The 24047-nt window shown below is 37.7% G+C and overlaps 1 protein-coding gene across 4 annotated transcripts in view; it reads left to right on the top strand.

The window, feature by feature from the left end:
- The window catches only part of URGCP (upregulator of cell proliferation), a 59168-nt gene that overhangs the window by 8062 nt on the left and 27059 nt on the right, over positions 1-24047 (top strand). The window contains exon 2 of one of the 4 annotated variants that reach the window (XM_028095386.2): positions 1178-1720. The exons of 1 other annotated variant lie outside the window; for it this stretch is intronic. In XM_028095386.2, coding sequence (XP_027951187.1) covers positions 1719-1720 — 2 coding nt within the window. In that variant the 5' untranslated portion in view covers positions 1178-1718. Of the gene's footprint in view, positions 1-1177; positions 1721-4712; positions 4789-22842; positions 22898-24047 lie in introns of those variants that run through there. 2 more of the 4 variants (XM_028095392.2, XM_028095391.2) reach the window with 2 other exon arrangements.

The raw sequence follows: 24047 nt of genomic DNA, 5'->3' as shown, positions 1-24047 counted from the left end.
ATAAATTAGGAAGTGGGCCCTGTGAGATACTAAATCTGCTTGTGCCTTGATCTGGGACTTCCCAGCCTCTTTGTTGTTTGTAAGCTCCCCAGTCTATGGTATTCTGTTATAGCAACCTGAGTGGACTAAGATGGACACCAGAGCAATTCTATGGAGAATGGCTCTGGAACAATTAGATAGATGCAGAAAAAATAACCTCAACTTTACCTCACATAAAAATGGATCATAGACCTAATTGTTAAACTAAATTAGAACTATAAAACTTCTAGAAAGAAAAAACAGAAAATCTTTGTAACCTTGGGTTTAACGAAGATATTTTAACTATAACTTAGGCATGAGCTATACCGGGAAAAAAATCAGTCAATTGGGCTTTATCAAGCCATGAGGAAACTCTAAGTGTGGAGAAAAGATGGGAGACTTGGGAAGGAATCTTGGGATCTGAAAATGACATGACAGTGAGTTCTCTTTTTGCTTAATATATCCTGGATTTGGTGCTGGAGAAGCCAACAACCTGGAAATACCAATGGGAGTTGGGAGGGGGGAGCCCCAACAGAAGCCTGATCTCTTTCACCCAAGGACCAGGAAAGGGGCAGCTTAGCAAGACAGAAAAATTATAGGCAATAACTGCTTTACTATATCCAAACACCATGGAACAAAATGGGGCCCCATCTGCATTAGCAAAGGTTAAGTGGGGAGCCTAGACTTTTATGATAGCCATGTTGTAAAGAGGCAATCCTCCGTCCTTGCTGGGGTGATGTCAGAGAAGGCCCAGAGGAGATGGGATTGTCATGCCCCCCACAGTGATCATACCTTTTCTCACTCACAGTGAAGGCCACATGGGGAGCAGTTACAAGGTATTCCTTACCCACTGTATTGGCGTTCTCTAGGGAAACTAGGGGTTGGGGTGGGAAAAGGGAGATACATTTATTATAAAATACTGGCTTATGGGATTATGGAGCCTGAGAAATCCTATGATTGGCTCTGTACAAACTGGAGACCCAGGAGAGCTGGTGGTGTGGTTTGAAGGCTGAGTACTGGAGAACTAATGCTGTGGATTCCAGTCTGTGTCTGAAGGCCTGAGAACCAGGAGCACTGAGTACGGAAGATTGATGTCTTAGTTCAAGCATTTAGGCGGAGAGCCAATTTAACTTTCCTCCACTTTTTTTGTTCTGTTTAGGCCCTCAACAGATTGGATATTACCATCCACATTGGGGAGGATCATCTGTTTTATTCAGTCCCATCAATTCAAAGGCTAATCTCTTCTGGAAACACCCTTACAGATGCATTCAGAAATAATCTTTAACCAGCTACCTGGGCATTTTGTGGCCCAGTCAAGTTGACATAAAAATTAACCATCACATTCTTGCAGCCAGGGTGGTGGACTTTCATCTTCACTTGGCTGTAATAAGGTGGGGGGTCTTCCTTCTTGTGCTTGTGTGATGTCAGAGGAGGCCAACAACCTGGAACTGTGAGAAATAAATATCTGTTGTTTATAACTGTAACTCAGAATTCTCTATACAGTGACAATATTCTTCTGGAATAGAGTGGAAATCAAGACATTCTCTGATGAAGGAAAACTAAGAGGATTTGTCACCAGAAGATCTGCCCATTCGAAAAAAAAAAAAAAGCTAAAGGAGTTTCTTCAGTTTTAAAGGAAATGATAAAAGAAGGAATCTTGAAACATCAGAAAGGGATATAGAACAGTAGAAAGAGTAAATATGTAAGTTAACACGATGGGATTTTTTTTTTTCTCTTGTTGAGTTTTCTAAATTAAATTTAATGGTTGAGGCAAAAGTTGTAACATTGTCTGATATGGATCTCAAAGCATGCAGGGGGAATCTTTAGGACAACTGTATTATAAAAGACACAGGATAAAGGAACTTTAAGGATTGCAGTGTTTTTACATTTCACTTGAACTGGTAAAATGCTGACACCAGAGTGCTGTGAAAAGTTATGTATGTGTAATAAAAAACCTAGAGAGCAATTGCTAAATATCTATTCAAAGAGATAAATTCAAAAGGACTATTGATAGAACAAAAGGGAATTCTGACAAAAGGTACAAGGAAGGCAGAAAAAGAAAACAGACTGATGAAGAACAGAGGAAAGAAACAAAACAAAATGAAACAAAAACCCCACTGAAGTCCTAGTATATCAAAAATTACATTAAATGTAAATATCAGAATATGCCTATTACAAGAGAGGGACAGAGTGGATAAAAATATATAGTCCCCACAAGAAAACTCAGTTCAAAAGTAATGGTATAGGTAGGCTGAAAATAAAAAGTTGGAAAAAGATATGCAATGCAGACAGTAATCAAAAGAAAGCAGTAGTATTGTCAGGTAGATTCCAGAGCAAAGAAAATTACAGAGAGAGGAGCATTTCATAATGATAAAAAGGGTCAGGCTATCAAGACATAGCAATCCTAAATTTGTATGCACTAAACAACAGAGCTGCAAAATATGTAAAGCAAATATAGAACTGGGAGGAGAAATAGACTAATCCATGATTATAGTGGAGACATCAATACCCCTCTTCCAGCAATTGATTAAAGTACCCAGAAAATCAGCAACGATATATAACAACTCAATGGTACTATCAATCAGCAGGGTCCAACACACACAATACAGCAATAGCAGAATAGGCATTCATTTCAAGTTTTCATGGACAGTTTACCAAGATAGACCATTTATCACAATAGGGCCATAAAAAGAGCTTCAACGTATTTAAAATAATTGAAATCATACTGTGTGTATTCTCACTACAATGGAATCAACTAGATATCAGGAACAGAAAGATAACAGGAGAATCTTGGAACAGTTGGAAAATAAACAACAATTTGCTAAATAATTTATGAGTTAAAGAATTCTCAAAGGATAATAAAGCACATTGGACTGAATGAAAATGAAAGCAAAATATACCAAAATATGTGGGATGTAGTGAATGTAGTACTAACAGGAAATTTTATAGCTCCAAATTCTTACATTAGAAAGAGGGAAAGTCTCAGGAAAATAATCTAACCTTTCAACTTAAGATCCTATAAAAAGAAGAGCAAAATTAACCTGGAGGTGCAGAAGGAAGGAGACAAGAGAATCAATCAATGAAATTGAAAAGATAAAAACAGTGGAGAAAATAAGATAGTTCTTTGAAAAAAAATCGATAATATTGACAAATTGTTGAAAACAAAAACAATCTTGAAAGCAGCAAGAGAGAAGTGACTCATTACATAAAAAGGATGTTCGATAAGACTATTACCAGATTCCTCACCTGAAACTTTGGAGGCGAGAATCAATGGGTTAGCATATTCAAAGTGGTGAAAGGAAAAAAAAAAACAACAAAAAACTTGTAAGTCAAGAATCCTGTATCCACCAAAACTGTCCTTCAGAAGTGGAGAAATTAAACCCAAAGCCAGCAGAAGGAAAGAAATAGTAAAGATCAGAGATGAACAAAATATAGAATAGAAAAACAAGTTTTTGGAATTGTTTCTTGAAAACACCACCACCACCACCAACAAAAGACTAAGGAGGATTCTAGGAAGATGGTGGAGTCAAAAGCATCAGGAATCTGTTTCTCTGCCTGGACAACAATTGTACAGGCAGAATCATCTGATGTAACTGTTTTTGGAACTCTGGAACCTGTTGAAGGCTTGCAACTTTCAGGGGAAGGTTTGGATAGGAAATTTTACTTGATTTCAGTTCTAGGATGGTAATAGCTACACATTGCCAACCCCCAGCCACTTGGCAGGCAGCCATTCCTGGACCAACTTGCACACAGCTTGTGGGAGCCAAGCAAACAAGGATTCTGCCCTCCAAATATCAGGGATCTTTCATCTGATCACTGATTGCTGCTTCTGAACATAGAGGTACAAAGAGGCAGGGAGCCATTATTATCGCACCTTCCCCATCTGGCTCAAGTGTCTTACAGGATATTTACTCATTCAAAGGAAAAAAAATACAACAGAATCTGTTCCTGAAAAAGACTTATTGGCAGATATATTAGGCAAAGACCTTAAAATAATGTTCTTAAAGATGCTAAAAGAACTAAAGGAAGATGTAGAGGAAGTCAAGGAAACAATGTGAGAACAAAAGGCAAGTATCAATTAAGAGATGGAAAATCTAAAAACCAAAATGAAATTCTGGAGCTGAAATGTACAGCTGAAATAAAAAAAATCACAAGGGGGCACCTGGGTGGCTCAGTCATTAAGTGTCTGCCTTCGGCTCAGGTCATGATCCCAGGGTCCTGGGATCGAGTCCCACATTGGGCTCCCTGCTCAGCGGGAAGCCTGCTTCTCCCTCTCCCACTCCCCCTGCTTGTGTTCCCTCTCTCGCTGTGTCTCTGTCAAATAAATAAATAAAATCTTTAAAAAAATCACAAGGAATCAAAGCAGATTTGAGCTGGCAGAACATAAATCAGTACTTTAAGAAAAGACAATGGAAATTATTGAGGTTCAGTAATAGAGAAAGATGAAAAATAGCAAACACAACCTGGATGTCTATGGGAAACCTCCAAAAGCACCAACATTTGCATTATGGGACTCTCAGAGAAGAAGAAGGAAGAGGCAGAGAGAATATTTAAGGAAATGATGGCTGAAAGCTTCCCAAATTTGAAGAAAGACATGAATATAAGCATCCAAGAAGCTCAACAAACTCCAACTAAGATGAACTCAAAAAGACCCGCTCTAAGACACATTATAATCAGATTTTAAAAAGCCAAAGAAAAAGGGCAAACCTTGGAAGCAGCGAGAAGACAATTGTCACAAACAAGTGATCATCAGAGATCATCTGCAGATGAGTAATGCTTTTCCTGTCTCTTTGCCTTGTGATATTTTGTCGAACACTGGACATTTGAATCTAATAATGGGATAACTCTGAAAATCAGATTCTTTCCCTTCCCCAGGGTTTGCTGTTTTTTGTTATTTTTGTTTATTTTTTATTGTTATACTCATTCTGTGCCCAGGATCAGCCCAGGATGTAGATTTAAATCTTAAATCTTGTCTTTTTTCCTTGGGCATGCACAATCATTTTGTAATTTTCCCTGTATATGCAGGTGTTTTTGAATACCTTAATCTTTAATGCCTGGTTCCCCGACAGACAGACAGGCAGACAGACATACACACACACAGCAAAAAAAATGAAGGGATGAACGGGGTAGGGAAGGGCAATATAAAACACACTTTTAGGGATGCCTGGGTGGCTCAGTCCGTTGAGCACCTGCCTTCGGCTCAGGTCATGATCCCGGGGTCCTGGGATTGAGTCCTGCATCCAACTCCTTGCTCAGTGGGGAGCCTGCTTCTCCCTCTGCCTGCCACTCCCCCTGTTTGTGCTCTCTTGCTTTCTCTCAAACAAAATTTTAACAACAACAACAACAAAAACCCCACACTTTTAAACAACCAAAAGATTGAAGAGGAAATCACAAGGGAAATTTGAAAATACTTAGACAAATGAAAACAAAACAACATACAAAACTCATGAGTTGCATTGAAAGTGGTGCTAAGGGGGAAATTTATAGCTATAAATGTCTACATTAGAAACAAGAAAGATCTCAAAACAACAAAGTTTTACAACTTGAACTAGAAAAAGAATATGCTAAAGCCACAGCTAGCAAAAGGAAAAAATAAAGATTAGAGCAGAGATCAATGAAATAAGAGTGTAGAAAAATGGCAGAGAAAATCAATGAAACCAAAAGTTAGTTCTTTGAAATGATCAACATAATTGACAAATCTTTAGCTGGATGGACTAAGAGAAAAGGAAGTCTCAAATTACTAAAATCAGAAATGAAAGTGGGGACATTACTATTCTACAGAAATAAATAAGAGAATACATGAACAATTGTATGCTGAAAAATTGAATAGTCTAGATGAAATGGACAAATTTCTAGAAGCACAAAATCTACCAAGACTAAATCAAGAAATAGACAATCTGAATAGACTTCTTATTAGTAAGGAGATTGAGTCAGCAATAAAAAAAAAAAAAAATCTCCCAACAAGGAAAAGTGCTGGTCCTGATGGTTTCACTGGTGAATTCTACCAAACATTTAAAGAAGAATACCTTTTCAAACATTTTCAAAAAAATTGAGGAGTACACTTTGTAACTCATTCTATGAGGCTGGCTTACGCCAGGCAAAAACTACAAGAAAAGAAAACAACAGACCAATGTACATGAACAACACAGTAAACTTAACACTCAATGGTAAAAGACTGAAAACTTTTCCTCTAAGATCAGGAATAAGGCAAGGATGCCCACTTTCACTACTTCTATACAACATAGTAATAGAAGTTCTAGCTAGAGCAGCTAGGCAAGAAAAAGAAATAAAAGGCATCCGAAGTGGAAAGGAAAAAGTAAAATCTCTGTTTCCAGATGATATGATCTTATATGAAGATCCTAAAGATGCTACCAAACTATTTATTTATTTATTTATTTATTTATTTAAGAAATCTTTTTTTTTTAAAGATTTTATTCATTTATTTGAGAGAGAATGAGAGATAGAGAGCACGAGAGGGAAGAGGGTCAGAGGGAGAAGCAGACTCCCCGCTGAGCAGGGAGCCCGATGTGGGACTCGATCCTGGGACTCCAGGATCATGACCTGAGCTGAAGGCAGTTGCCCAACCAACTGAGCCACCCAGGCGCCCCTCTACCAAACTATTTAATAAATGAATTCAGCGAAGTAGCAGGATACAAAGTTAATACAGAATACAGTTAATACAGAAACCAGTTGCAATTCCATACACTAACAATGAGCAAACTGAAAAGGAAATTATGAAAGCAATTCTTGGGGTGCCTGTGGCTCAGTCAGTTAAGCATCCATCTCTTGATTTGGGCTCAGGTCATGATCTCAGGGGTCATGAGATGGAGCCCCGTGTCGGGATCTGTCCTGAGTGTGGAGCCTGCTTGGGATACTTTCTCTCTCTCTCCCTCTGTCCCTCCACTTGTGCACTCTCTCTCTATAAATAAATAAATAATACATAAATAAATAAAAGCAATCTATTTATAATAGTATAATAAAAGAATGAAATATTTAAGAATTAACCAAGGAGATGAAAGACTTACACAATGAAAATTTCAGAACATTGCTGAAAGAAATAAAAGAAGACATCAATAAATGAAAACCTGTCCCATGTTTGTGGACTGGAAGACAGTATCGTTAAGATGTATTACCCAAATTGATCTACATATTCAGTGCACTCCCTATCAAAATCCCAGTGACTTTTATTTTTCAGTCCATTCTAAAATTTATATGGAATCTCAAGGGCTAGTGAATAGCTGAGGCAATCTTGAAAAGATCAAACCTGGAGGCCTCATAGTTCCTGATTTCAAAACCTACTACAAAGCTACAGTAGTCAAAATAGTGTGGTGTTGGTATATGATAGACATATAAACCAATGGAATCGAGTAGCTCAGAAATAAACCTGTACATCTTTAATAAGTGATGATGAGCATCATTGCATGTGTCTGTTGGCCATCGGTCTATTTTCTTTGAAGAAATGTCTGTTTGTGTCTTCTGCCCATTTTAAAAATTGGATTATTTGTTTTTTGGGTGTTGAATTGTGTAAGTTCTTTGTATATTTTGGATACTCACCCTTTATTGAAATAAGTCAGTCAGAGAAAGACAAATACCATATGATTTCACTCATGTGGAATTTGAGAAACAAGGAAAAAAATAGAGAAATCAAGAAATAGACTTTTTTATTGTTATGTTAATCACCATACATTATATCATTAGTGTTCCATGATTCATTGTTTGCGTATAACACCCAGTGCTCCATGCAGTACGCGCCCTCCTCAATACCCATCACCAGGCCAACCCATCCCTCCACCCCCTCCCCCCTAGAACCTGGTTTTTTTCTCAGAGTCCATAGTCTCTCATGGTTCGTCTCCCCCTCCAATTTCCTCCCTTTCATTCTTCCCCTCCTGCTATCTTCTTCTTTCTAACATAAAATGCATTATTTGTTTCAGAGGTACAGGTCTGTGATTCAATAGTCTTACACAATTCACAGCATCCACTATAGCACATACCCTCCCCAATGTCTATCAGCCAGCCACCCCATCCCTCCCACCCCCCTCCACTCCAGGAACCCTGTTTGTTTCCTGAAATTAAGAATTCCTCATATCAGTGAGGTCATATGATACATGTCTTTCTCTGATTGACATTTCACTCAGCATAACACCCTCCAGTTCCATCCACGTTGTTGCAGATGGCAAGATCTCATTCCTTTTGATGGCTGCATAATATTCCATTGTGTATATATACCACATCTTTATCCATTCATCTGTCAGTGGACATCTTGGCTCTTTCCATAGTTTAGCTATTGTGGACATTGCTGCTATAAACATCGGGGTGTACATACCCCTTTGGATCCCTACATTTGTATCTTTGGGGTAAATACCCAGTAGTGCAATTGCTGGATCGTATGGTAGCTCTACTTTCAACTTTTTGAGGAACCTCCATACTGTTTTCCAGAGTGGCTGCACCAGCTTGCATTCCCACCAACAGTGTAGGAGGGTTCCCCTTTCTCCGGATCCCCGCCAACATCTGTCCTTTCCTGACTTGTTAATTTTAGCCATTCTGACTGGTGTGAGATGGTATCTCATTGAGGTTTTGATTTGGATTTCCCTGATGCTGAGCGATGTTGAGCACTTTTTCATGTGTCTGTTGGCCATTTGGATGTCTTCTTTGGAAAAATGTCTGTTTGTGTCTTCTGCCCATTTCTTGATTGGATCATTTGTTCTTTGGGTGTTGAGCTTAAGAAGTTCTTTATAGATTTTGGGAACTAGCCCTTTATCTCATATGTCATTTGCAAATATCTTCTCCCATTCTGTCGGTTGTCTTTTGGTTTTGTGGACTGTTTCTTTTGCTGTGCAAAAGCTTTTTATCTTGATGAAGTCCCAATAGTTCATTTTTGCCCTTGCTTCCCTTGCCTTTGGCAATGTTTCTAGAAGTTGCTGTGGCTGAGGTCAAAGAGGTTGCTGCCTGTGTTGTCCTTTAGGATTTTGATGGACTTCTATCTCACATTTTGGTCTTTCAACCATTTTGAGTCTATTTTTGTGTGTGGTGTAGGGAAATGGTCCAGTTTCATTCTTCTGCATGTGGCTGTCCAATTTTCCCAACACCATTTGTTGAAGAGACTGTCTTTTTTCCATTGGACATTCTTTCCTGCTTTTTCGAAGATTAGTTGACCCTAGAGTTGAGCGTCCATTTCTGGGCTCTCGATTCTGTTCTGTTGATCTCTGTGTCTGTTTTTGTGCCAGTACCATACTGTCTTGATGATGACAGCTTTTTAATAGAGCTGGAAGTCCGGAATTGTGATGCCACCAGCTTTGCTTTTCTTTTTCAACATTCCTCTGGCTATTTGGGGTCTTTTCTGGTTCCATACAAATTTTAGGATTATTTGTTCCATTTCTTTGAAAAATGTGGGTGGTATTTTGATAGGGATTGCATTGAATGTGTAGATTGCTGTAGGTAGCGTTGACATCTTCACAATATTTGTTCTTCCAATCCATGAGCATGGAACGTTTTTCCATTTCTTTGTGTCTTCCTCAATTTCTTTCATGAGTATTTTATAGTTTTCTGAGTACAGATCCTTTGCCTCTTTGGTTAGATTTATTCCTAGGTATCTTATGGTTTTGGGTGCAATTGTAAATGGGATCGACTCCTTGATTTGTCTCTCTTCTGTCTTGTTGTTGGTGTATAGGAATGGCACTGATTTCTGTGCATTGATTTTATATGCTGCCACTTTACTGAATTCCTGTATGAGTTCTAGCAGTTTTGGGGTGGAGTCTTTTGGGTTTTCCACATAAAGTATCATATCATCTGCAAACAGTGAGAGTTTGACTTCTTCTTTGCCGATTTGGATGCCTTTTATTTCTTTTTGTTGTCTGATTGCTGAGGCTAGGACTTCTAGTACTATGTTGAATAGCAGTGGTGATAGTGGACATCCCTGCCATGTTCCTGACCTTAGGGGGAAAGCTCTCAGGTTTTCCCCATTGATAATGATATTCGCTGTGGGTTTTTCATAGATGGTTTTTATGATATTGAGGTATGTGCCCTCTATCCCTATACTCTGAAGAGTTTTGATCAAGAAAGGATGCTTTACTTTGTCAAATGCTTTTTCTGCATCTATTGCGAGGATCATATGGTTCTTGTTCTTTCTTTTATTAATGTATTGTATCACATTGATTTGCAGATGCTGAACCAACCTTGCAGCCCAGGGATAAATCCCACTCTGGTCATGGTGAATAATCCTTTTAATGTACTGTTGGGTCCTATTGGCTAGTATTTTGGTGAGAATTTTTGCATCCATGTTCATCAAGGATATTGGTCTGTAATTCTTTTTGATGGGGTCTTTGTCTGGTTTTGGGATCAAGGTAATGGTGGCCTCATAAAACAAGTTTGGAAGTTTTCCATCCATTTCTATTTTTTGGAACAGTTGCAGAAGACTAGGTATTAATTCTTCTTTAAATGTTTGTTAGAATTCCCCTGGGAAGCCATCTGGCCCTGGGCTTTTGTTTGTTGGGAGATTTTTGATGACTGCTTCAATTTCCTTAGTGGTTATAGGCCTGTTCAGGTTTTCTATTTCTTCCTGGTTCAGTTTTGGTAGTTGATATATCTCTGGGAATGCATCCCTTTCTTCCAGATTATCTAATTTGCTGGCACAGGGTTGCTCATAATATGTTCTTATAATTGTTTGTATTTCTTTGGTGTTGGTTGTGATCTCTCCTCTTTCATTCATGATTTTGTTGATTTGGGTCATTTCTCTTTTCTTTTTGATAAGTCTGGCTAGGGGTTTATCAATCTTGTTAATTCTTTCAGAGAACCAGCTCCTAGTTTCATTGATCTGTTCTACTGTTCTTTTGGTTTCTATTTCATTGATTTCTGCTCTGATCTTTATTATTTCTCTTCTCCTGCTGGATTTAGGCTTTATTTGCTGTTCTTTCTCCAGCTCCCTTAGGTGTAGGGTTAGGTTGTGTATTTGAGACCTTGTTTCTTGAGAAAGGCTTGTATTGCTATATACTTTCCTCTTGCAACTGCCTTTGCTGCATCCCAAAGATTTTGAACTGTTGTGTTTTCATTTTCTTATGTTTCCATGAATTTTTAAAATTCTTTAATTTCCTGTTTGACCCATTCATTCTCTAGTATGATGCTCTTTAGCCTCCATGTATTTTAGTTCTTTTGGAAGGAAATAGACTTTTATATAGAGAACAACCTGATGGTTATCAGAGGGGAAGGGGTGGGGGATGGGTGTTACATGAGCACTTGAAAAAATGTATATTCTATAGATATTGAGTGTAATATTCTCTATATATGTATATGTTAGGTCAAGTTCTTTTTTTGCATTGATTCTTTATGCTTATTGGTTTTTTTGTGTATGTTTCTCGTACTGGATGATGGCAAAGAAAAATTAAAGTTGCAGATGGAATTAAGGTTGGTAATCAGCTGACTTTAATATGAAACAATTATCTGGATTAGGGGAAGGGGCAATGTCATTACCAGGGTCCATGAATGTAGACAGGAGGCAGAATAAAAGATCAGGAGATGCAACGTTGCTGGATTTGAAGAATGAGGAGGGGGCCATGAGATGAGATCAACAGGCCACCTCTAGAGACTGGGAAAGATAAGGGAACAGAATTTTCCCCAGGGGCCTTTGGCAAGAAACACAGCCTTGCCAACACCTTCTAACCTACAGAACTGGAACATGATGAATTTGTGCTGTTTTGCCATGTGACATGACGTATTCATAGGCAGTGGGGCTTAGGATGTGGGCATCTTTGGGAGCCCATTACTTTTCCTACAACTCTTGCTATAAATTTTTTAAAAATTTAACCCACAATACACTATTATTGTTTCTAAAACCAATTTTTTAAAAAATATTTATTTATTTGACAGAGACAGAGACAGCGAGAGAGGGAACACAAGCAGGGGGAGTGGGAGAGGGAGAAGCAGGCTTCCCGCTGAGCAGGGAGCCGGATGCAGGACTTGATCCCAGGACCCTGGGATCACGACCTGAGCCAAAGGCAGACGCTTAACGACTGAGCCACCCAGGCGCCCCTCTAAAGCCAATTTTTATTTAAATTTCTATTTTCTATGCTCTGTATTCATGCAGCCCAGATCTTCCATCTGCCAATTTCCTCTTGCCTAAAGTACATCCTCTTAATTTTATATATTTCACTCTTAATGTAACCAGGTGTTACATAACTAATTTGTTTAGGGCTAATTTGTTTAGCCCTTTGAAGCTGTAAGGTGGTATCTTTCACCAGTTTGGGAAAATTCTTAGTAACTATCTTCTCAGATACTGCTTCTCCGTTTTCCCTCTTTTCCCATCTGGGTCCATAATTATATACAGGTTAGACCTTCTGACTTTTTCTGCTGTGTTTCTTAACCCTTCTTCATATTTTCCTTCTCTTTGACTTTTTGCTCCATTACTGATAATCTTTTCAGTTCTATTTTCCATTTAACTAGTTTCAGTGTGTCTAATTTGCTATTAAGCCCATCCATTACACTTATAATTTCAATTCTATTTTAAATTTTGATTGTTTTTCAAATCTCATCCTCTTCTGTATATATTTCAAGGTTATTTTTTATCTGTTTGAAAGTATTAAACATAGTTACTGTAAAGCCTGTGTCTAATAATTCCATTTATCTGAAATTCTTAAAGGTCTGTTCCGATTTTTTTTTCCTCATTCATGGTGCCTTGTTTGTGTTATTTTTGACTCTCAAAATTTATTTAGAATTTTTCTTTGGCATTTCATTTTTCTTGGTATTTTATTTCATAAATTCTCTGATACCCAGGATAAATGTGGGTTCTTCCAGAGGAAATTTGTGTTTGTGTCTGCCAGGCTCTGGAAGCCCTCCTAACCCAGGATCACTCTAAAGTTGCTTCTCAATTTTCAGATTACCCAGGTGATGTTAATTCAGGTTGCACAGCCATGTAAGGGCCACTCGTGGTTTCCATATTCTCAGAGGTAATCCTCTCCTGAACCAAATTGGAGACACTCAGCTCTTCTCTGGGGCGGAGGCCAGTTATTTCTATTTCACTGTAAAAACCATGGGTATGACCCTCTGGAGTCCCTGCCCCAGGGATGGAGGCTGTTCTTTTATAGCCCCGGCCTTGGATGGGTCCAGAGGGTTGTTTTCTGTTCCTCAAACACCTGCAGCTGTGAAATCCCAAATGCATGTTGTCTGGTCTGAAGAAGGCCCCCAAGACAGGGAAGCGGTAGTCACTCTCTAGGCTCACCTCTTTGCTTCTATGACGTGACCAGAGGATCCTCAGCTTCCTTACTAATTGATTAGATAATTTTAGTTTTAAAATAATTATCCAGAGTTTTTAATTATTTTTAGGATTAAGGTCCAATTAGGTATATAGCCTGCATTTTCTGATAATTAAAATCCACTCTTTCAGATCTTTCATTTCAACAATATATTTTTAAAATTTCTGAGATTTCTAAATAGATTCTCTTCAAAATTTTTTTTGTCTTGGCAAAATATATACATATAAAACTTACCATTGTAATCATTTTAAGTGTACAAATCTGTGGCATTCATTACATTCCCATGTTGTCCAACCATGACATCACTATTTCTAAAACTTTATCGTTCCAGAGACTCTAACTACTAAGCAGTAACTCCCCATTCCCCCATCTCCGGCCCCTGGTAACCCCTAATTCACTTTCTGTATCTGTTTCTTAGTTTGCCTCTCTAGGTTCCTCATATAAGTGGAGTCCCAGAATATTCTTTTGTGTCTGGCTTATTTCACATAGCATGTTTTCTAGGCTTATCGTGTTGTAGTATGTGCCAGAATTCCACTTCTTATGAATGAATAATGTTCCATTTTATGTTTATACCATATTTTGTTTATCCATTCAGTTGTTGATGGGCATTTGGATTGTTTCCATCTTTTCACCATTGTGAATACCTACTACTGTGAACCTTGGTGTACAAGTATCTGTTTGAGTTCCTGCTTTCACTTCTTTGGGATATATACCCAGAAGCAGAATTGCTGGATCATATGGTATTTCTATGTTTAGCATTTTTAGCAACTGTGAAACTGTTTTCCCCAGTGGTTGAACCATCTTACATTCCCACCAACAATGTACTAGGGTCCCAATTTCTCCAAATCATCAGCAACACTTGATATTTTCTGTTTGGTGATTGTCGTTTTAGCATGTGGGAAGTGGCACCTCACTGTGGTTTTTTTATTTGCATTTCTTTAATGACTAATGATGTTGAGCATATTTTCATTGGCATAAGTATATCTTCCTTGGAGAAATGTCTATTCAAGCCCTTTGCCCATTTTTGAATTGGGTTGTTTGGATATTTTTGTGGTTGAGTTGTAGGGGTTCCTTATGTATTTTGGATATTAATCCCTTTATCAGGTATATGATTTGCAAATATCTTCTCCCATTCTGTGGGTTGTGTTTTCATTCTTTTGAAAATGTCCTTTGATACAAAAGAAATTTTAAATTTTGATGAAGTCCAATTGATCAAGTTTTTTCTTTGTTGCCTTTGCTTTTGGTATCATATCCAAAAGAATCATTGCCAAATACAGTGTCATGAAGCTTTTCCCCCGATTTTTTTCTTCCAAGAATTTTATTGTTTTAATGTTTAGGTCTTTGACCAATTTTGAGTAATTTTTTTAAAAAAATTATTTATTTATTTTAGAGAGAGAGAGCACACATGCAGGGGAGAGGGGCAGAGGAAGAGAAGAGAGTCTCAAGCATACTTCATGCTGAGTACAAAGCTTGAGGTGGGGCTCGATCCTGCCACCCTGAGATCATGACCTGAGCTAAAACTGAGAGTCGGATACTTAACTGTGCCACCCAGGCACCCCAAGTAATTTTTTTTTTGAAGACCTTATTTATTTGACAGAGATAGAGCACAAGTAGGCAGAGCGGCAGGCAGAGGAAGAGGGAGAAGCAGGCTCCACACTGAGCAGAGAACCTGATGTGGGGCTCGATTCCAGGACCCTGGGATCATGACCTGAGCCAAAGTCAGACACTTAACCAACTGAGCCACCCAGGCATCCCCGAGTAATTTTTGTATATGATGTATGAGTCCAACTTCACTCTTATGTATGTGGATATCCGGTTTTCTCAGCACCATTTTTTGAAAAGACTATCCTTTCCACATAGACTGGTGTTAGCAATTGAGTTGAAAATATGTTGGACCACGTATGTGAGAATTTATTTCTGGGCTCAATATTCTATTCCATCGGTCTATATGTCTGTCCTTATGTACTACACTATTTTGATCACTATAGTTTTTTTTAAAGATTTTATTTATTTATTTGACAGAGAGAGAGAGAGGGAGAGAGGGAATACAAGCAGGGGGGGTGGGAGAGGGAGAAGCAGGCTCCCCGCTGAGCAGAGAGCCTGATGCAGGACTCAGTCCCAGGTCCCTGGGATCATGATCTGAGCCGTAGGCAGACGCTTAATGACTGAGCCACTCAGGTGCCCTGATTACTATAGTTTTATAGTTAGTTTTGAAATTGGGAGGTATGAGTCCTCCAACTTTGTTCTTTATTTTTAAGAGTATTTTGGTTATTCATTGTTCTTGAGATTCCATATGAATTTTAGGATGACTTCTTCTGTAAAAAAATGTCTTGAGATTTTGATCGTGATTCCATTGAAACTAAATTGCTTTAGGTTGCATTGACAACAATATTAAGATTTCCAATCTGTGAATATGGAATATCTTTCCACTTATTTATATCTTCATTAATTTCTTTCAACATTGTTTTATAGTTTCCAGTGTCACATCTTCTGTAAGTTCGTATAAATTTTTTTTAAATTTATTTATTCATTTTAGAGAGAGATCACATGAGCAGGGGGAGGGGCAGAAGGAGATGGAGAGGATCTCAAGCAGACTCCCCACTGAGTGTGGAGCCCGATTGTGGGGCTCAGTCTCACCACCCTGAGGTCACGACCTAAAGCCACCCAGGTGCCCATTATTTCTAAATATTCTTCTTTTTGATGATAATGTAAGTAGAATTGGTTCCTTAATTTCTTTTTAATATTGTTTATTGTTAGTGAATGGAAATACAACTGATTTTCCTTATTCTCTTTATTGAGTATGGCTGAAATTCAAAAAGCTCCACGTTTCTAATGTATACAGTTTGATGAGCTTGAAGATCAGAATATCCCTGTGAAGACATCACCACAATGAAGGCCATAAACCCATCTATCACCTCCAAAAGTTTCTTGTCATTCCCTTTATGTATTATTATTTTTGTTTATTTGTTTATTATATGTATTTTTTCTTTTGGGTTTAAGAGCACTTAACATAAGATCTACCTTCTTAGCATATTTTTAAGTATACCATACAGTGTTGTTAACTATAGGCCCTATGTTGTACATTAGATCTCCAGAACTTACTCATTTTGCATAACTAGAACTTTGTACCCTTTGACTAACCAACACCTCTCTGTTTTTCCCTCCTCCCAGCCCCTGGTAACCATTATTCCATGCTGTGGTTTTGAATTTTACTACTTTAGATTCCTCCTAAAAGAGGGATCATGTAGAATTTGTCCTTTGTCTGGTTTATTTCACTTAGCATAAGGGTCTCTAGGTACATCCATGTTGTTGCAAATGTCAGGATTTTCTGCTTTTTGAAGGCTGACCAATATTCTATTGTATTTATACACCGCATTTTTCTCTATCCATTCATTCCTTGATGGACGATTAGGCTGTTTCCCTATCTTGATTATTGTGAATAATGCTTCAACGAACAGCAGAGTACACATATCTCTTTGAGGTCCCGACTTCAATACTTTTGGGTATATATTCAGATGTGTGATTTTGGATCACATGGTATTTCTATGTTTAGCTTTTTGAGGACCTTCCATACTGTTTTCCACAGTGGCTGCACCAGTTTCCATCCCCACCATCAGTGTACAAGGCATTCTGTTTCTCAACATCCTCACCAACACGTATCTTGTCTTTTTGATAATGGCCGTTCTCACAGGTGTGAGGTAATATCTGATTGTGGTTTGCATTTACATTTCCCTGATGATTAGTTATGTTGAGCACCTTTTCATATACCCGTTGGCCATTTTTATGTCTTCTTTTGAGAAATGTCTCTTGAGGTCCTTTGCCCATTTCTAAATCAGTTTTTCTTTTATTTTTTAAATTTTTTTTATTGTTATGTTAATCACCATATATTACATCATTAGTTTTTGATGTAGTGTTCCACGATTCATTGTTTGTGCATAACACCCAGTGCTCCACGCAGAATGTGCCCTCTTTAATACCCATCACCAGGCTAACCCATCCCCCCACCCGCCTCCCCTCCAGAACCCTCAGTTTGTTTTTCAGAGTCCATCATCTCTCATGGTTCGTCTCCCCCTCTGACTTACTCCCCTTCATTCTTCCTCTCCTGCTATCTTCTTCTTTTTCTTTTTTCTTAAAATATGTTGCGTTGTTTCAGAAGTACAGATCTGTGATTTAACAGTCTTGCATAATTCACAGCGCTCACCGTAGCACATACCCTCCCCAATGTCTATCACCCAGCCACCCCATCCCTCCCACCCCCAACCACTCCAGTAACCCTCAGTTTGTTTCCTGAGATTAAGAATTCCTCATATCAGTGAGGTCATATGATACATGTCTTTCTCTGATTGACTTATTTCACTAAGCATAACACCCTCCAGTTCCATCCACGTCGTTGCAAATGGCAAGATCTCATTCCTTTTGATGGCTGCATCATATTCCATTGTGTATATATACCACTTCTTCTTTATCCATTCATTTGTCGATGGACATCTTGGCTCTTTCCACAGTTTGGCTATTGTGGACATTGCTGCTATAAACATTGGGGTGCATGTACCCCTTCGGGTCCCTACATTTGTATCTTTGGGGTAAATACCCAGTAGTGCAATTGCTGGATCGAATGGTAGCTCTAATTTCAACTGTTTGAGGAACCTCCATACTGTTTTCCAGAGTGGTTGCACCAGCTTGCATTCCCACCAACAGTGTAGGAGGATTCCCCTTTCTCCACATCCCCGCCAACATCTGTCGTTTCCTGACTTGTTAATTTTAGCCATCTAAATCAGTTTTTCTTAAAAGAAATTATTATTGAGTTGAAGGAGTTTCTTCTGTATTTTAAATATTCACCTCTTATCAGATTTATGGTTTGCAAATAATGTCTTCCATTCCATAGGTTGTCTTTTCATTTAGTTGATTGTTTCCTTTGCTAGACAGTAGTTTTTCAGTTTGATATAACCCCACTTGTGTATTTTTTGCTTTTGTTGTCTGTGCTTTTGGTGTCTTACCCAAGAATTAATTGCAGAGTGCAATATTTAGCTTTTCCCCTATGTTTTCTTCTAAGAGTTTTATAGTTTCAGGTTTTAGGATTATGTCTTTTATCCATTTTGAGTTGATGTTTGTGTGTGATGTGAGATAAGTATCCAATTTCATGCTTCTGCATGTGGATATCCAGTTTTCCCATCAACATTGGTTGAGAGACTGTCCTTTCCCCATTTAGTGTTCTTGGCACGCTTCTCTAAGATTGGTTGACTGTAGATGCATGGACTTACTCCTGGGCTCTCCATTCTGTTCCATTGGTAGTCCCCCCTTGTCAGTGGGGGCTATGTTCCAAGACCCCCAGTGGATGCCTGAAACGGGAATAATACTGAACCCTATACATACTCTGTTGTTTTCTCTATGTGCATACCTATGATAAAGTTTAATTTTTAAATTAAGCACAATAAAAGGCTAATATCAGTAACCAATAAAAAATAGAAAAATTATGACAATATACTATAATAAAAATTATGTGACTTTGGTCTTTATTTTTCTCAAAATATCTTTTTTTAAAAATATTTTATTTATTTGAGAGAGAGAGAATGAGATAGAGAGAGCATGAGAGGGGGGAGGGTCAGAGGGAGAAGCAGACTCCCTGCTGAGCAGGGAGCCCGATGCGGAACTCTATCCTGGACTCCAGGAACATGACCTGAGCCGAAGGCAGTTGCTTAACCAACTGAGCCACCCAGGTGCCCTCAAAATATCTTCTTGTACTGCACTCACCCTTCCTCTTGTGATGATGTGAGGTGAGAGGAAGTGAGGTGAATAGTGTAGGCATTACATGTAGTGTTAGGCTACTATTGACCTGATTGTCAGAAGGAGGATCATCTGGTTTTGGACTGCAGTTGACCATAAGTAACTGAAACCATGGCTAAGAGGGGACTACTGTATATTTGTTTTTTGTTTTTATTTTTTTAAAGATTTGATTTATTTATTTGTGAGAGAGAGACAGATAGTGACAGAGATCGTGAGAGAGAGCCCAAGCAGGGGGGAGAGGGAGAAGCAGGCTCCCGCTGAGCAGGGAGCCTGATGCAGGACTCAATCCCAGGAACCTGAGATCATGACCTGAGCCAAAGGCAGACACTTAACCAACTGAGCCACCCAGGTGCCCTGTATATTTGTTTTTATGCCAGTATCATGCTGTTTTGATTACTGTAGCTGTCTAATATATTTTGAAATCAGGAAGTGTGATGCCCCCAGTATGTTCTTGCTCAAAATTGCTTGGACATTCAAGGTCTGTGGTGGTTCCAAATGAATTCTAGGATTATTTTTTTCTACTTCCATAAAGAATGCCATTAGTATTTTGGGGGGATTGTATTGAAAATGTAGATCACTTTGAATAATTGATTTTAAAACAATATTCTTTCAGTCAATGAACATGAAATGTGTCTTCTTTAATCTCTTTCCTCACTGTTTTGTAGATTTCTATGTACAGGTCTCTTAACTCCCTAGTTTTTTCCTAAGTATTTTATTGTTTTTTTTTTTTTTTTTTAAGATTTTATTTATTTATTTGACAGAGAGAGATAGTGAGAGGAAGCAGGGAGCCCGATGCGGGGCTCGATCCCAGGACCCTGGGATCACGACCTGAGCCGAAGGCAGACGCTTAACGACTGAGCCACCCAGGCGCCGCTTTTATTGTTTTTGATGATATTGTAAATGAGACTGTTTTCTTAATTTCCTCTTTGGATATACTGTTTGTGTATAGAAATGCAACTGATTTTTGTACATGGATTTTTGTATCCTGCAACTTTACTGAATCCATTTATTTTAACAGGTGTGTGTGTGTAGTCTTTAGGCTTTCTATATAGAAGATCATGTCTTCTGTAAACAGAGATGATTTTACTTCTTTCTTTCTGATTTGGATGTCTTTTATTTATTAATTTTTTCTTATTTAATTATCCTGTCTAGGACTTATAGTACAATGTTGAATAGGAGAAGCAAGAGTGGGCATTCTTGCCTTGTTTAGTACTTTAGAGGGTAAACTTTTAGCTTTTCATCGTTGAGTATAATGTTAACTATGGGCTTCTTGTAAACAGCCTCTATTGTATTAAGGTAAATTCCTACTGTACCTATTTTGTTGAGAGTTTTTATCATGAAAGGGTGTTGAGTTTTGTAAACTGCTTTTCTGAATCTATTTCAATGATCATGTGATTTTTATCCTTTATTCTGCTAATGTGGTGTATCACAATGATTGATTTGCATAATTTGAGCCATCCTTGCACCCCAGGGGTAAATTCTACCTAGTCATGGTGTACTTTTAATGTGCTGTTTAATCCAGCTTGCTAGAATTTTGTTGAGGATTTATCATCTATGTTCATCAGGGGTAATTTTTTTTTCTCTCATTTATTTAAGAAAATTATTTTGTGTTCTTTGTCAAATAGTTTATGGGTTTCTGTTTCTTTAGCTTTATTAGGTTTGTGATGTCATTATTCATGATCTTTCTAGCCTAGTGTTGGTATTTGTACATTTGAAGAAGCAGTTACCTCTTCTAATTCTTACTGGCTGGTTCAGTAGGGAAGGACCTCTCCAAAGAGTGTGGTCAGAGATTCTGGGTGTGCTGGCTGATGTGACTATGGCTGCTGAGGTCTTTGGGCAGGCCTGCTGCAGGTGTCTGCAGGTGCATGGCCTGCTGCCATCATCACAGCTGATTTTTGCATGTTGATTTTTTTACTTGCAACTTTGCTGAATTCACCTATTAAGTATTACAGGGTTTTTATTGTTGATTGTTTTTTTTTTTTTTTTTTTGGTGTGGAATTTTTGGGACTTTGTACATATATGATCATGTCATCTACAGAGATAATTTTACTTTTTCTTTTCCAGTTTGGATGCCTTTTCTTTTCTTTGCCTAATTGATCTGACTAGGACTTCTGGTACTGTGTTGAATAGAAGTGGCAAAAGCGAGCATCCTTTTCTTGTTTCTAATTTTAGGGAAAAACTTGCAGGCTTTCACCATTGAGTATGGTGTTAACTCTCGGGTTTTATATGTGGCCTTTATTGTGTTGAAAAGGTTTCCATCCACTTCTGGTTTGAGTGTTTTTGTCAAGAAAGCTGTTGAATTTTGTCAAATGCTTTTTCTGCATACATTGAGATAATCATGTACTTTTCCTTTCTCCTTTGTATTAATGTAATATATTATACTGATCAGTTTTCATATGTGGCACCATCCTTGCATTCCAGGAATAAATCCCACTTGGTCATTGTATATAGTCTTTTTCTGGATTCTGTTTGCTAGTATCTTGTCAAGAATTTTTGTATCAATATTCATAAGGGAAATTGGTCTGTAGCTTTCTTGTCTGGTCTTTGGCTTTAGTATCAGGTGTAATGTTGATCTCATGCTCTTTAATTTTTTTCAAAGAGTTAGAGGATTAATATTACTATTTAAATATTTTGTAGAATTCACCATTGAAGCCACGCTTTTCCTTGTTGTGAGGTTTTTTTGATTACTACTTCAATGTCTAGTTATAGATCTGTTCAGATTTTCTGTTTCTTCATTATTCAGTCAATTGTGTTTCCAGGAAATCAGTGTTTTCATTTAGGTGATTGCAATTTGTTGGTATACAGTCATTTGTAGTATTCTCTTATAATTCTTTTTTTTCCTGTAAAACCAGTAGTAATGTCCCTACTTGGATTTCTGGTTTTAGTGATTTATGTCTTCTGTCCTTTTGTGAGTTTAGCTAAAAGTTTGTTAATTTTGATCTTTTCAAAGAATCAGCTTTTTATTTCATTGATTTTTCTATTCTTTATTTTTCTCTTTTCTAGTCTTTATTATTTACTTCCTTTTGCTAGCTTTGGGTTGGTGGGCTCTTCACTTTTTTTTCCCTTGAGGCATAGAGTTAGGTTACTGATTTGAGATTTTCCTTCTTTTATAAGATATATATATATACAATTCCCTCTTAGCACTGTTTTTGCTATATCCCATGTGTTGCTATGTTTTTATTGTTGTTGAGGTATTTCCCAGTTTTCCTTGTGATTTATTCTTTAATTTATCAGTTGTTTATGGTGTGCTGCTTAATTTCCACATATTTGTGAATTTTCCTGCTTTATATTTTTGATGTCTAGTTTCATTCTACTGTGATAAGAAAAGATATTTTGAATGATTGGAAATCTTTTTTAAATTTATTAAGACTTGTTTTGTGGCCTGACATGTGGTCTCTTCTGGAGGATGGTCCACGTGCACTTGAGAAGAATGTGTGTTATGCTGCTATTGCGTGCAGTGTTCTATATGTGTCTTTTGGACACAACCAATTCATAGTATGGTTCAGGTTCTCTGTTTCCTTCTTGATCTTCTTCCTGGTTTTCCTATATACTGTAGGAAATGACTATTGAAGTATCCAAGTATTATTATAGAACTAGTTTTCCCTTCAATTCTGTGAATATTTGCTTCATTTATTTTGGGGCTTTTTATTTGGTGCATATATGTTTATAATTGCTATGTCTTGGTGAATTGACTATTTTTAAATATATATAATGTCTTTCTTTATCTCTTATAACAGTTCTAACCTAAAGCCTATTTTATCTAAATAGCTTACCCAGCTTTCTTGGTTACTGTTTGCACGGAACATCTTTTACCATCCTTTCACTTCCAATCTTTTTCCGTCTTTAGACTCAAGGTGAGTCTCTTGTAAACAGTATATATTTGGATTATTTTTTAAAACCCATTCTGCCAATCTCTGCCTTTTGATTGGACAATTTAATCCATTCACATATGAAATAATTACTGATAAGGAGGAATTTACTACTGCCACTTTGCCTTTTTAAAAAATTATTATTATTATTGCCTTAGAGCTTTGTCTCTCTTCTATTACTGCCTTATTTCTGGTCAGCTGATTTTTTTGTAATGATATGTTTTGATTCCCTTCAAGTATATACTCTTCTATATATTCTATAGAGACTTTCTTTGTGGATACCATGGGGATTACATATAATATCCTAAAGTTACAAAAGTCTAATTTTAATGATTTGAACACCTCAACTTCATACAAAAACTCTACACTTTACAGTCATTTCTCCTTCAAGTTATTAATATCACAAATTACATTTTTTATACCCTGTGCGCAGTAACATTTATTTTAAAGATTTTATTTGTCAGAGAGAGAGAGAGAGGGAGCACACAAGCAGGGGAGCAGCAGAGGGAGAGGGAGAAGCAGACTCCCTGCTGAGCAGGGGGCCTGATGTGGAACTCGATCCCAGGACCCCTAGATCATGACCTGAGCCAAAGGCAGATGCTCAACCAACTGAGCTTCCCAGGTGCCCCCCAGTAATATATATTTATAACATAATTATTTGTATGCATTTGTCTTTTAAGTCCTATTGAAAATAAAAAGTGGAGTTACTACCAAAATTAAAATTTTGGTTTTTGTATTTGCCCATATATTTATCTTTATGATAGATCTTTACAACTTCATCCTGCTGTGAGTTCTGGTCTAGCATTCTGTTGTTTCAATCTGATGGACTCCCTTTACCACTTCTTCTAAGGTTGTATGCAAATAAGGCCTGTCCAAGACAGTAAGTATGTGGGGACTGGGAAACAGGATCCTACCTGCTCAAGGCCAAGACCACTGCTACCCTGGAGAAGGGGTGGGGCAACGCAAGTAAAAACGCCAGAAAACTTACCTGCAATTTTAAATATGTGTTTTTCTTGCTTGAGTGTTTGCTTGGTTGCTGTAAGTCTTTGGTGTTTAGAGCCCCAACAAAATTAGTTCAGGCAGTTTCAGGTTGTTTTGTTCACTTTTCTGTGAGGAAATTAGAGCTTGGAACTTC

The sequence above is a fragment of the Eumetopias jubatus genome, unplaced genomic scaffold, assembly GCF_037043125.1.
Source record: "Eumetopias jubatus isolate StellerSeaLion01/CBP00866 unplaced genomic scaffold, mEumJub1_p1.0 scaffold_14, whole genome shotgun sequence".
NCBI lineage: Eukaryota > Metazoa > Chordata > Mammalia > Carnivora > Otariidae > Eumetopias > Eumetopias jubatus.
This window is presented reverse-complemented; position numbering and strand designations above follow the sequence as displayed.